Source organism: Rhinichthys klamathensis, unplaced genomic scaffold (assembly GCF_029890125.1).
Source record: "Rhinichthys klamathensis goyatoka isolate OS25496 unplaced genomic scaffold, OSU_Roscu_1.1 h1tg000254l_1, whole genome shotgun sequence".
In the NCBI taxonomy this organism is placed as follows: domain Eukaryota; kingdom Metazoa; phylum Chordata; class Actinopteri; order Cypriniformes; family Leuciscidae; genus Rhinichthys; species Rhinichthys klamathensis.
This window is the reverse complement of record NW_026606776.1, coordinates 3,987,947-4,002,378: the sequence shown is the minus strand read 5'-3', so window position 1 is coordinate 4,002,378 and position 14,432 is coordinate 3,987,947. Positions and strand designations below refer to the sequence as shown.

General features: G+C 37.7%; 2 protein-coding genes across 2 annotated transcripts; one reads left to right on the top strand and one right to left on the bottom strand.

Moving 5' to 3' along the window:
• The first annotated feature begins 582 nt into the window (after window positions 1-582).
• Window positions 583-8,499, top strand: fam171b (family with sequence similarity 171 member B). Its single transcript, XM_056266932.1, has 8 exons — window positions 583-957; window positions 2,576-2,809; window positions 3,171-3,263; window positions 3,463-3,618; window positions 5,117-5,287; window positions 5,468-5,581; window positions 5,738-5,861; window positions 6,026-8,499. Exons 1-8 carry the CDS (start codon window positions 771-773, stop codon window positions 7,257-7,259), a joined length of 2,313 nt encoding a protein of 770 aa, XP_056122907.1. The 5' UTR covers window positions 583-770; the 3' UTR covers window positions 7,260-8,499.
• A 348-nt stretch (window positions 8,500-8,847) lies between these two features.
• Window positions 8,848-13,852, bottom strand: zswim2 (zinc finger, SWIM-type containing 2). The gene is made up of 10 exons (XM_056266933.1): window positions 13,587-13,852; window positions 13,432-13,508; window positions 12,528-12,568; window positions 12,148-12,376; window positions 11,732-11,870; window positions 11,531-11,643; window positions 10,544-10,628; window positions 10,244-10,326; window positions 9,896-10,073; window positions 8,848-9,666 (listed from the first exon to the last, which is right to left on the bottom strand). The coding sequence occupies exons 1-10, from the start codon at window positions 13,734-13,736 to the stop codon at window positions 9,028-9,030; spliced, it is 1,734 nt and encodes a 577-aa protein (XP_056122908.1). The 5' UTR covers window positions 13,737-13,852; the 3' UTR covers window positions 8,848-9,027.
• Between the last annotated feature and the right edge of the window lie 580 nt (window positions 13,853-14,432).

Genomic DNA, 14,432 nt, shown 5'->3' with positions numbered 1-14,432 from the left:
CTTTCAAGAGTTTCTCTTTACAAAGGACCTTTTCCACAGTCTGTTTGTATGTTGTACATTAAAATTATGTAATTTGCTTGAATTATTACAATAAAATGGAGGTATTGATGTCTCACAAAAAAATCTGCTCTCTCTTTCAGACGTCTTGGAGCTAATGAACAATGATTCTGTTAACTGTATGATATTAAGAAATTGATTTCATGACTGCAGGGTACAGCACAGGTTTGTCTTTTAGTGGGATTGTCTTTTATTTTGGGGCCCTAAATTAACTTTGATTTGTGGTGTTTTATAGTTCTGATGACTTTAATGTTGAAAAACGTGGAAAGTAGTATAAAGACAAACATACACAAATATAGTGTACTATATACATAAACAAATAGCATATAATATATCATAAATATTTATACATAACTAACCAATACTGTACAAAATAGGTTAACGTATTTTACTATGTATTAATATATTTTTCATTACGTTATACAAATCAATTAAAATATCTTTGAAACACGTTTACCAACGCATGAAAAAACTAAAACATTGCGTAAGCTTTAACAAAGACCAAAAAAAAAAAAACACTGAGCCAGCAGATGGCATCGCGTGAGCTATGACGCAACGCGCGCACCTCACCCTCGACTAGCGCGCACCCTCGGATATTCATCGGTCCACCCGAGAAGCATGATGTGACCGTGACATACACATCCACCCGAGGACAGAAAAACAACAACATTCTCCTTCTCCGTGTCATTGAGTGCAGTTATGTCTGAGACGCCATGCCAGATCTTTCGGGGTGTCTGCTCCTCGCCGCGCTGCTGATTTTCTGCGAGGATGGGTACGTGAGGAGAGCGGAGGGTGGAGTGCTCTCCCATGGCCTCGCCTCGCTGTCGGAGGAGGACAATGCCAGCGAGACACACACGTCCCCGCTCGAGGGACAGGGGAACGCGACGGTGCCGCCATCAGGTAACGGTCACGGCATCAGCTGGTTTCATCCTCAGCATCATCCACATCCACAGCATCAGCTGCGCCATCATCTCCGCATGCGGTGTGCTTGCTAAGAATAGGGATGTTGTCATGATGGGGTACATCACAACAAAGGAGTACATGGGTGCGCTGTTGACCGATGTGCTCGGTGTCTCATAACATTGGCTTAACATGCATTACCTAGTATTTGTAAGCCTCTTCTACAGGGCCACTCGAAGTAAAACCACCTATTTCAGGCTTTTTATATGACAACCATGTCCACATTTTTAAGAGCTGAATAGCTGATATGGTTGAGCTACATTGCACTGCTTATCTTGAATATACTGTTTGGTTTAAGATTTAAGGCGAGATTATTTCAGTCCCAGAATCCCCCAATACCTTTCTGTTTGAGATAGTAGGCATATAATTAAATACATTAGGTGTTTACTGTCAGGGGTTTTCAAACTTTTTGATGGCAAGACCTTCAAGTTGTGAAGGACCCTATAAAGTCTGTTATATATTTTAAGGTTCATTTTAGAAAAATAGTATGTGATATAAATTGTTAATGTACTAAAGCCAAAATAGATGGAAAATATTATTATTAATACAAAATAATTTAAGGATGCACGATATCGACCACCATATCAGTATCGAACAATATTTTTGGTGGTATCGATATACAAAAGCCGATATATTAAAGCCGATAAATAATGGATTATTTCCTTCAGCTGAGACACTTCCCTTAAAAATGTCTGCAGACTCCAGTTTGAAAGCCCCTGCCATGTGTCTTAACTATTCGCATATGGGTCTACTACAGAGAATACACCATATTGTATTGCTACAGTACTTAATTTCCCGTTAGATTTTTTTTCCAGCACCAGATCATGGTTGTAATAGTTTATGCTGATTTGTAACAGTGTAAACTCCATCATAAATCAAAAATGTATTTATCATTATTAAATATCAGGGACCGAAGTTAAGACTTATGTGGTCCAAAGGCTTTTCCTATAAAATTCTGTGTTATTAAACAAATTATTGATGCTACATTGCCTTATTTGACTAACATTTATATACCAGCTGTTATAGTTGGTATGGGTTGAACAGTCTGGTTCTGCCATTATTTCACCCTGGTCATATTTTTGTGTTTTGTGCATCTAAAACAGGCTCTGAGAATGTGAGAGCTTTCACTTTTTTTTCAGTATAGAGACATTTCAAGAGGTTCTTCAAGGTTTTAAAGTCTCAGCTTTTGATGTGCTCATCCGACATTTGGCACTTTGATCTATTTTTAAGTCACTCTGACTGAGCCGTGGGTCCAGTGGTCATTACTATTTCAATGCTAAGAGGTTGCCACCAGATTTTACTGTCACCAACCAATTTTATCATTTTTGGCTGAACTGGTTTTTAATGCGTTGAGCAGTTACTAGAATGAACTTATGAACATTGGCGTGTATGGTTAACCTTAAACTCCTTTAAATTTGTTTAATTTTTAAATAAATATATCTTATCTTTGACTCCTTTTACAGGGGATTGACTCTAAATTTACCATTCAAGCGATGCCATATACATTTTTTATTCATTCCCAGTTTCCCACTGAACCTGACCTTATCTCTGTCTCTAGAGTCGCTCCTGACGCTGAAGATATGGGTTAAAGATGCATCTAGCCAGAGGTTCCTGAAAGGAGCTGTGGTGGCTGTGTTCTTGAATGGATCCCAGATTCACTCCAGCCAGACTTTGGAGAATGGAGAGGTCACGGTCACTGTCCCATACAGCCTTGGCCTGACCCTCACTCTGGTGGCCAGCATGGAGGGTTATGTGCTCACCCAGCTGCCTTGGAAAACCACCAAGATGCCCAGTAAGGCCATAGCCTCTAAGATGCAGTGTTATTTACTAAATTAATAATTTGTGTATTTTATATGATTTGATATCATCAGATTATTATTATTTTTTATACAGTATTAATTAAGTGATACATGTTTGAATTATATATGATTCATCTTAATCCATGAATATTTTTGCAAGATATGCTCAATAAATACCTCAGACAGCAAGAAAGCAGTGAATCAATGTGACCTCACCCTGGCTTGTTGTATAACATCCTAAGTCCTAAAGAAATGACATTCAAACATATGGAGAAATTCAACTAATGTCATTTAAATGTGAAAAACCTGGCTACTAATTGAGGTATGAGTGTTCGTTTTTTTGTTTTTTCCTAGTTTTTTCTGTTATTACGATGTCCCTGCGCCCTCAAACACAAGGGAACATCTGGCTCTTTGAGGATACTGTGTTGATAACTCGAAAAACATCTGGTATGTCAGTTAAATCTTTTCTTATTCTATTATTTGATCCCAACTATTTTGAAATTGAGACCTGTAAAAAAAAGTATAATCCATAATTTAATTTAGTACCTCCATATATTTACTGCATAGACCAAGTACTATCAATGCAGTGATACTGTGACACAAAATTTCCACTTTTATATTATTTATTTATCTTGACGTTTTGCAGATCTGTCATTTCAACCGAGTGTCCAGTTTCCCAAAAGTCTCCTCAAACTGTCTGAGAACACTACCATCTTCATGTTGTCAGCCTATCTGACAGCTCCAGCCCTGCATACAGAAAAAGACTCGAATTTCTTTACTCTAAACATCAACGGCAAAGGAGGTAAGATGAACTTTGAAAAAAAAAGGATACAATACCTATTGCATCTGGCATAATAATTTAACCAGTTGCCTTGTCACATCTCTTGAGTGAATGCTGACCCTGAATGTTTCATTGAGATGTTAAGGATCCATTAAGTGAGTGGAGTATATTGTAGGCCAGTTTTAGTCAATGAATTCTACAAGCTCCATTATTGTTTAGACTCAATACTGCATTGATTAGTTAATGTTATTGATCACAACATATTATTGATTAGGCAATATCAGGCCCCTTGGTTACCCAGATCAAATATGATGGCACATTTTACACACATTATTGATCTTCTACTGTAGTAGTCCAGTGTTTCTCAATTCCAGTCCTCAGGACGTAACTACCAGAATGTTTTTAGATGTCTCCCTATTCAACCCTTAGAAGCTGATGAGTTGAATCAGGTGTTTTAAAGGTAGGGTAGGCAATTTCTTTCATAAACACTTTTTGTTTTTCTGGTTGAAACTCTCTTCACATCCAGTGGTCTAAATATTAAAAAATGTACATATATCTTCTGTGGAAGTCTCAGGAACAAAAAATGTTCCAAATGCAGTGAAACGACATCCTACCTGTCTGTCAGTGTATGTATTTCCATACCGGACGTGATGACGTCAACACATTATCAGCGCATTCTGTACGGCTGTGCAAGATTGTGGACAATCATTCACCAAGCACCGCAAATGAACAGCAGCTGCCTTTTACAGTTCCTCCTGAACCAAAACAACAAGCTTATGCTGCGTTCACGCCATGTTATAATAATAATTTGGAGATGGCAACCTGTGACGTTCTACCCAGAGCTGTTCACGTCCTCGCGATTTATGCGTTTCTGTGTCAACACTATCACTGGCGAAAGTCAGGTGGTACAAGTAAGAGCTGTTGTTTACATCCATTGTTATGGTCTTTTTATGTGCTTTGAGACATGAGGTAATTTAACGTTGTCTCTTATAACGCTTGGCTGAATCTGCTCTGGCTGTACACATTCATGTGTTTTGGAGGAGGCTTTGGAGAGTGCTCTGAAGGGAGGGTGGGATCTAATGCTTTCAAAGCTAGCTTACTATTGCTAGCCGCTCCAAAATTCTACCCTACCTTTTAAGTAGTGAGACATCTATAACATTCTGGTAGGTGGGTCCCTGGCTCTGATAAGGCTCAATAACTTTTCTTTCATAATGGGGACCGGTCTTATTCACCGGCTGCAAGAGGCATCCATGATGCATCAGACTCTCAAGCTAACTACATCATTTATGTGGAAAATGTTGGATGGCTGATGTACAATCTGTACAAGAACATTGGATCTATGAGATTAGAATGTCTATGAAGCGGCAAAGCTTTGGGAAAAACATGAAAAACCCTTGGACCTGAGGAATGGAGTTGAGAAACATTGCTCTAGACCACACACACACCCTTAAAACAATTTTCCAATTTATTTTCTGCAGATTCTAAAATTAATCAGTTATCTTTGTATTACCAATTACAGGTTACAGGAATGTCAAGTTAAGCCCCTTGGCTATGATCAGTGCCCAGTTAGTGTCTAATGGAAAGGAGGTTGATGTCAAAGGACCCATTCAGCTAACAGTACCACTTCCCTACCACACCCACCTACGACCCTCCGACTCACTTCCTGCGTGGACCTTTGACATGACAATAGGTGATTAAAAACACTTTAATCATGTTAATTTAAAAGAGGTTTCAGATCTTACATAATTGTTTTCTTTAAGTGGGGACTATTTCCTATCAGCATTTTGTCCTTAAGCAAAACATGTAGTGGTCACAAGGGTTGAGGGGGAGGATTGTGTCCAAAAGCACTAAATGACATGTGTTTTCACAGGTACCTGGGTAAATAAAGGTATAGGCACTGTTCAGAGGGAGAAAAACGGCCTAGTCTGGACTTATGTAGCACCTCAACTTGGTAACTGGATTGCTGCACCACCACCATCATCAGGTAAGTATCAGTCAAAATCAAATAAAATCTCACTCATCAGCCCATATTGTTGCTATTTATGAATGAAGATGCATTTCAGTTTAACACTAAAATCAAAATCTTCCAGACTTCTGTTAATATGCTGCCCTCTAAACAGATTATGTTGTGTAAATCTAGGTTTTATGGGGCTTGCAAGCTCAATGGATTTCATTTCCTACCACACATACCTTCTTTTGGGTATCTTGGGAGGAACTCTTGTGATAGTCATCGGATTTTTATCTGTGATTGTATTTCACTGCAGGTAAGAGTTTATTAAGTCATGCAAATATCATTGTATGACCTTCTTATAATTACAACAGTGCAGGACTTATTTCATCTTAACCTGTTAATTTCAGTGAACTAAAGGCATTTTTCAACTCATTATTATTAAAGCGCAACTATCAAAATATGCATCTCATTTTACAGAGATTTAAACCATGAGGTCGGAAGAAAGCGATGGAATTCCACCAGGCTCACTGTATTGAAGAAAGACCAGACCACTTCCACCAGCTCTGATGAGGTTCAAGAACTTTTCTTTCATAATGGGGACCGGTCTTATTCACTGGCTGCAAGAGGCATCGGCCATGATGCATCAGACTCTCCACGACACCAAGCCAACTACAACATTTATGTGGAAAACGTTGGAAGGCCGTTGGGCAATCTGTATGAGAACATTGGAGCTGTGGGATTAGAAAGCCTTAGAGCCCCAATGTCTAATCTCTACATTAATAGTGATGAAGTGGCTAAGCTTCGGGAAAAATTGGAACAAAATGGTTCACGCCAGGGTGGTGCAGAGAATTTGGTTTTCAAAGACAAGCTGTTCCACATCTACAACCAGCCTCTGGCTATTGTACAGGCCCCAGAGCTGTTTAATTCCCAGGGACAAGCTGACCCTTCTGGAAGCAGATCTGCCACTTTCCCACGGAATGGTATGGAACATGGAGCTCAGACAGAGCGGAACTTAAAAGACAGTTTCACTCAGACGTTGCCTAAAGTTCCCCAGCAAGACGGCGACGAGCAGCAGGCTCTGGAAGGAGTGCAGGGCGCTGCCGCTAACCCCGGGCTATGGGGCCGCTACAGTCATCTCCTGGAATCCGTATCAGTCCCAGGAACTTTGAACGAAGCGGCTAGAATGGGGCCTTTTCGGGGGGAACTCCAGGGTATATCAGAGCAAACCTTGCTTGAGCTCACCAAGGGAAAGCCGTCCATTCACCCGCCCCGGGCTTGGTTTGTGTCTCTTGATGGTAAACCAGCAGCCCAGGTTCGTCACTCTGTGATCGAGCTTCAGGGAAGACATCGTCCGGGCAGCAGCAATGACACAAGCTTGGACTCTGGAGTGGACATGAACGAGCTGCTGCAGCAGCCTCTGCGGAAAAGCGAGGAACCCTCGAGCGCTAGCTTGGCTAAAATAAGTGGAAATCAAGAGCAGGACTTGAGCAGCAGTGAAATTGGGAGTCCTGAGGACACGTCCCTGAGGAACACCCTGGAAGGCAGTAGTGCAGCCATTCCCAACATCCCCGAGGACAGGGATGCAGGGGACACTTCCAGTGAGTCCAAATCTACCCCTCCACCACGGAGACTGCGGAAGGTTCGAGACAAGAAGCCTGACAAGAAGACATCTCGACATGTGAGGGAGGAGAGACCGCACACGAAACACTAACTGGATAACCTGTGTGTAGCTGTAGCTTTTTGGTGTCTGAAAATGGTTTTGATCAAACTGCCTTATAATATAAACATCAGGAAGAATGAAAAAAAAAAAAAAAAAATGCCTGTCTTACCTGCCGTAGCTCAAAGTCGATTCCTGTGGCTATGCTGTATCCAGCATTTTGTCAGCAGTTCATTTGTACACAAATTCGCAACCACACTACGTTTTTACAAACTTCTTTGAAAGAACATATTTGTTTACCTTCAAAAGTACACTGTTAAAGTATGTATATATATCTAAGTATTTTTAAACATTAATGTTTAAATGCTTGTACCCACAATGCTCTTATAGTGAGTCTTCAAAACTGATTTAAATGAAATCAGTTTGGCTTGCTTGGAATACATTTTTGTTCTTCAATTCTGTTCAATGTAATGCAAGGAACTGCCACACAGTGTCATAAACAAGTATGAAATAAATTGTGGAAAAACTGAGCACTGTTATCATAAGCTATTAAGCTAAGCACTATATATTCTACAATTCAGAACGTGCACCAGTGTGTTGCTAAGAGTATTTTAGAGGGAGCGACAGGCCTTTTAAAGGTAATTTGCCGTTTTGACGCACTGTACTTATTTATTGTATTCTTGCTTGTCACATTTGCATGCTGTCCATTGTGATGCTTTTACCATTCAATGTTTTAATGTGTAAGAATGTAGTACCCAAAAACATTGAAAATATGTCTCGGGTTATGGCTTACCTTACCAAGTCCAATGCTGAAGCACAGCTGTACAGGTCATGAACCTAGCATATTAAGATGTTTCTTGTGCTAATGTGTTTTGTGTATGAAATATTTCTTCACAAATTGACAACATGATTATCAACTCATGTATTGAATGTGTTGGAGCTTTTGTAGCTTTATTATTTTAGACAATTAATTGTAACTGTTTGATTCTCATCAACAGTTACAATAAGACACTAGCTTGTTGTCTGGCAGCAAATTTGAACCGAGAAGGGAAACTGAAATTGATATTTTAAGTGAAGTATGACCGAGGAGAGAAAATTGCATTGTGTCAGCTGAATGTTTTTAAAGTAATTTATGTTGTATTGTAGCAATTATTATTTCAATATTTGTAATATGTTTTAACAATTTCTCAACACACTGGTTTAAATGGCTCAAGAGCCATTTCTGGATGCTTTTCAGTACAACTTGTAATCTGCCTTTTTGTGCACATTTAATAAAGGTACTTCACCAAAAATATTCATGAGTTTTATGTACCCAGAACTGATAAGAATAATGCATTTTATTTTAGCTTTTTTTAACAATATTAACATTCAAATAATAAATATGAGGCAATAATAAAATGATTGTCTCTTATACAATTAAAAATGTAAAAAGGTCGGGGATTGAAGGATTCTGTAATTCAGTGACTGTTCAACTAAACAAGAAATCCAAACATACTTAATCAGAACATTCTTGATTTTATTAAACATGAAGTTGAAGGCACTCATGTGGACTACAATATTAGAAAGCCCATACTAAAACTATAAAGCTATAAAATTAAAAAACGGACACCCGAGCCTCCCTCTGAGTGCTTCTCCATTTTTAGCCGTAGTTTAATAAAAGCTTTTTAATTTTACGCATGTGAGCGCTTTGGATTTCTTGCTACCCAGTAGAGCTATTCCTAACGCCCATGGAGCAACATACTACCATTATTTTTTAATTGCATTCCAATTCACTTTGCTCTTGTTTTCTCATAAGTATAGCTTTGACATGACTGTTTGTCATCTAGAGATGAAGATCCATCATATCCAGCCTGTCTGGCCTAGGTCTCTGTCTTAAGGGATCTTTCCTCAGTGGTCTGATCCTGCCGTAAGCTGGTGTCATGATAAATGGCCCATTAATGCCCACAATGAGTCTTTGCTGGTCATTCTGTGTTCTGGGCAATACTGACTGGACATTCAGACTGACTGTTGAGGGACTATTTGGAAAGGATACTCTCCTCTCAGCCGGTGCAGCTATGGCTCCTGATAAGCTCCTATGAAGAGAACTCTTTTCTTTTGTATGATTGTGTTTCACGGTGGACGTTCTGGTATATGGTTCTATGTGGGAACTATTGATGCAGAGGCCCCGAAAGCCCTGAGTGAGTGAATCCACCGAGGAAGGACTGCACACAGATGGTTCAGATGTCACTGTTCTCAACAGAGATGGAGCACTACCTTTCTTTACCTGCAAACCAATACCTGGTAGAAAGAACTCTGAGAGCTGTTCATCGGTACGCTTGCTCTGAACATCACTAGATGGAGCCAGAGATCTTTCTGTTCTGCTACTTCGAGGATTCCACGTAAGGGGATTGTAGATGACATGCCAGTCCAGTGGGCAGCAGTTAGACTTTCGGAGCACTGGATCAATACAGCCAGTATGGAACTGGTTCAGGTTCAGGAAAGAGAGAAAAATAGATAATAATTCTCTTGCACTATGTAAAATGATTTAGCTAATAGTTTGTCTTATTTATAAGAAAGTCATGCGAGTTTGGAAAGACATGAGTGCGAGTCATTTTGTAGAAAAAAATCAAAGACGTTAAAATGAGTTCCTAATGGCCAGCTTTATCAGCATTCAACCCACCTTAAATGAGCTGAACTTGAAAATGTGTTACCTTGTGTTTGCAGGGAAGGGTTCTGACATGCTGACCCAGTTGAAATCTTGAGAGGCAGATTCTACATTGAGCTCCTGGATACAGAAATCTGGACTCTTTCCGAACCCTTATCGTCGGCAAACTTTTTATTACATAGTTCGGGACTATATCACATGTCACACCAGACATGCTGCTGGAGCTGTAAAGTAAAATAGAATAATGTGTCTGGATAAATTCAGATATATAGAAATTATATATATATATATATATATATATATATACATAGAATATGTATATACATAGAAATTCAGTTAGCAATTAAAAATAAAAGAACATGTTGGAACAGAAGCCATGAATGGGCAGACGAACCTACTACCCATTAAATGGTTTTCCATTTTCTGTGTTTCTTCAGAGTCGTGAGGTCCTGCTGTCTGCCATGGCTGACATCTTTTCTGCACAATTATAATGAAAAATGGAATACTATTTTGTTAACCCGATATACTGATTCACGACCTAGGGAGCTAGAGTGCTGATTGAGACGCACCTGTGAAAGTGCCATATGTAAGCTATGTTCTAATTGATGCTACAAATAACTACTTTCTGCAGTTATGAATGGCATCATCATGTTTCACATGTCATGTGAAACACAAACCTTGTACAAAAACTCACCATTCGAACTATGAAGTAATGTTTTGGATGGACTCTTCTCTTAAAGCAATCCTCACACAGGTGGAAAAAACTGCACTCTGTGCACCTGTGAACGAACATTAGACGTAAGACACTGCATATGACACAGAGACAGAATCAGGATAAATACATTACTGTTCAAAAGTTTTTTTTAAATAAATACATTGAAAAGTAACATGAATAAATACTAACACTTTTATTCACCAAGGATGCATGAAATGGATCAAAAGTGACAGTAACGACTTTTACATTGATGCAAAATTGATAGAAATACAAAATTCTATTTCAAATAAATCTATTCTTTTGAAGAACTTTCTATTTATCAAAGTATCCTGTAAAAATGTATCACGGTTTGCACAAGAATATTATAATACAAAAATAGGTAACACTTTATTTAAAGGTGACGTAGTTACACGTTACTACATGTACTTGCTATTATAATAACAGTAAATTATTCATAATTACAGGTAACTAACCCAAAACCAAACCCTAGACTAAACTCTATAGTAAGTACATGTAGTTAAATAATATTACTAAGTACTTATTTGACTAAGTACAATGTAACTATATCACCTTAAAATAAAGTGTAACCCAAGAATGTAATAATATAACACAAGAATTATTATAATAAAATAATAATAATAAATTACAATGTTACTTGAGCAACGTACAATGATTTCTGAAGGATCATGTGACACTGAAGACGGGAGTAATGGCTGATAAAAATTCAGATTTGCCATCGCAGAAATAATTACATTTTTAAATATATTAAAAAGAGCACAGTCAATTTAAATGGTAATAATATTTAACATCAATACAGTTTTTATTGTATTTTTGATCAAATAAATGCAGCCTTCTAGCGTAAGAGCTTTCTTTTAAAAAACGTTTAAAAAATCCTACCAACCTCAGACTTCTGAATAGTATTGTATGTCTGCACTGATTTGTCAATGCTATGTAATGGTTGCCTACTTGAAACATTTGCCGATGATTGGACAGGCCCTGCAGATGTTACACATAACACCCAGATGTTTGTCCAGACAGTCCCTCTCATAGTAGGTTAACAGTTCACCTGCATTTTTCACCTGTCAAAAATAATAGTTAACCCAAGATGATTTAAGCTTAAACAATAGTAATGAGTTATTTAAGTGACTGGGTCTTGTAATGATGTACCTGTTCAATTAGCTGCTTAAAAGTGCCAAAGTCTTCTCTACAGAGTGGACACTTAAGCAGGGCACATGGGTCTCTCTTTGTTTGGTGATCAGCCCATACCTTCATACAGGAAATGTGGATGTTGTTTCCACAGCTGAACCTTTACAATGACGCATAATTACAACGCAACCAGTCACAAACCGCAACATAGAAGTTGCGTGTCAGTAAGGATCACTACTAGCTTTTTGGGTTTATATGGAAAAATGTGATGCATTTGGCATTAAAGATGGAGACAATACAATATTAATAAAAAATTGTTAAAAAATTTCATCAATAAAACATATTCACTTCATAGTTAATACAGTATTTACCATGAAATTCAGACCACTTAATTTCCTGAATAATCTTGATTTCTGGATTAAATAAAAACCTCTTACTTGCAATAGGTCACAGGCAATTTTTTCAGCAAAAGTTCTTCTTGACAGATTGGACATATATCATCTTTCTCTACAGCTTTCTGTCTGATTCCTCCATCTTCCTCACTAGGCTCAGGACATGCAAGGCCTGCTGAGTTCTCCCTTTCATTAGGGGATGTAGTTTTGGTCACATGAAGCCCTTGCAACAACTCTAGGATATGTCTCTCCGCAAGACCGTACTGAAAACAGTCTGAAACAGAACAGGTGACCAGACAGACAGTTATAGCTCAAACATTAATGTACAAGTAGTATACATGTGCCTTTATGTACAACTGTTTGGATCTTACTGGAAAGGGTTGCATTGAGTGAAAACACTTTGGGGGAAAAAATGGTCTACTTACATTCGTGATCTCCTGGTAGTCGGAATTTACGCATTAAAATCCTAAAATAAAATGTTGATGTATGGTAAGATTATGTCTCAACATGCAGTGTACGTGTTTCTTCAACAATGAACACTTTTCCATCCAAAGGTTTGATTTGTATTAAAACTAACTAATTTAATTTCATATGAAGGTCACATTAAAACTTGGAAATGTTATGTATGCATGCCTATAGAGATAATTGATTTCTGCTACTTTTTAAATGCCTTTCATGTATAGATTTTGTTGTTGTCTCCTTGACTTTCATTTCAAATTCCATAATTTTAAACAATCTATCGATCTAAAGAAACAATAATATACCATTTCAATATGTATTATGAGAATAATGTTTTTGTTGTTATTTTAAAGTTTTAACAAAACTTAGTTACCAAGGAGTCGACAGTGCCAATGAAAAGCATGATGGATATAAAATATGAGACATGTGATGTGTGATGAAATATGACAGACATTATGTGTCTGAATATTTGAAATTGTGTCATATTTTTACTTGCAAACAGAATATTTTTTATTGTGTCCAGAATATTTTTCTAATCAAGCTGTCAAATTATGCATAACGTGTGAAAATATTAGTAATTGTCTGCACTTAAGTTACATAAAAGCTAACTGTTCGCTTTAGCGAAACGAAGTTGTTTAAAATGTAATTTCTAGCAAAATGCAAACCATCATTTCAGTTGTGGTGGAAATGACTGCGACTAGTAGAAATGTTTAGTGAATGATAAAAATGGCAGTTCTTATGAGATAAATTAAACTAGCATTTGACAGAATGTGAAAAGTGTGTTTTAACAAATAGTTTACTTCTAAATGTCCACAGGGTAAAAGTGCCCATTGTTGAAGAAACACTTTTCAACCCCAAGCATTTATTTACCAGCAGATGTGTGTGCAAAGATCCTTCTCTTTCTGGAAGGTAGGGCAGGTACACGTGTGTGGATCTCCCAAGCACACCTTAGATATGAAATAACATTATTAAATTGCACAAAATATACTAAAAAATCTATCAAACAAAAATCAGTACAAACTTACTTTATAATTTTTGCTACCCCCCTCCTCTTTTAGTAGAAATCCAATCGGTCCAAACTCTTTGAGGATGAAAATGGTGGTATTCAGTGCTCGGTGTTGGTGTGAGATGACCGCATCACTCACTGTTTTCCTCCACAGTGTTTTCCGGAACATTATTAAATCAATTTCGTTCAAAAATGCGCTTATATTATAAGCTAATTTTTTCCATGAATGATTAATACTCTAGACGTATAATAAAAAAACTAATACGTAATATGAAAACGTTGGCAGGCACTCTGAAACTTTTATATTAATAGCGCGATCTTGAATCCGGTGTTGCTACTTTGTATCTGATGTTTCTATAGCAACAAGCTACGCTGAGTACCTGCTACGTTTCACCGCTTGATGGCGATACAAGTCCCTGTGGTCACTGGTCAACTCCAATGGCGCTTAACCTATTATTCTCTGTCATATCTGTTCCTCTAGTAAACAAATGGTTTAAAAAAAATAATATGCTGTTTAATCATCATTAGTTGACAGAGACGCGCACACAGTAGGAGCTTATTGTAATGCTTATTGTTAAAAGGCTGGCCTTTTCCTTTACACTCATATTCGTACTAATTTATCTTGCAAAACAAAGAAAAACATGTTACACCGTAGCTATATGTTAGGCATCTAGTATAGTTAACACTTTAACTTTTTGAACATTCTGTTGACTATAAGTAACTTTGCTACTATCACCTCTTTTTGTGATGGCTACTCTAACACTCCAATGAGAGTTAGTAGACATGATGTAGGTGCAACATTACTTATAGTAAACATAATGTGTTAAAGTGTGACACAGACATTTACTAATTCTGACATAAAAAA

Excerpts from the sequence above, each read along its gene's own strand:
- fam171b (XM_056266932.1), top strand. The coding sequence starts at position 771 with ATGCCAGATCTTTCGGGGTGTCTGCTCCTCGCCGCGCTGCTGATTTTC. Across the intron at positions 2,810-3,170 it reads GAAAACCACCAAGATGCCCA|TTTTTTCTGTTATTACGATG; the intron begins GTAAGGCCATAG and ends GTTTTTTCCTAG. Across the intron at positions 3,619-5,116 it reads AAACATCAACGGCAAAGGAG|GTTACAGGAATGTCAAGTTA; the intron begins GTAAGATGAACT and ends TACCAATTACAG.
- zswim2 (XM_056266933.1), bottom strand. The coding sequence starts at position 13,736 with ATGTTCCGGAAAACACTGTGGAGGAAAACAGTGAGTGATGCGGTCATC. Across the intron at positions 13,509-13,586 it reads GGGGTAGCAAAAATTATAAA|GTGTGCTTGGGAGATCCACA; the intron begins GTAAGTTTGTAC and ends TTCATATCTAAG. Across the intron at positions 9,667-9,895 it reads CCCTTCCCTGCAAACACAAG|TTCCATACTGGCTGTATTGA; the intron begins GTAACACATTTT and ends AACCTGAACCAG.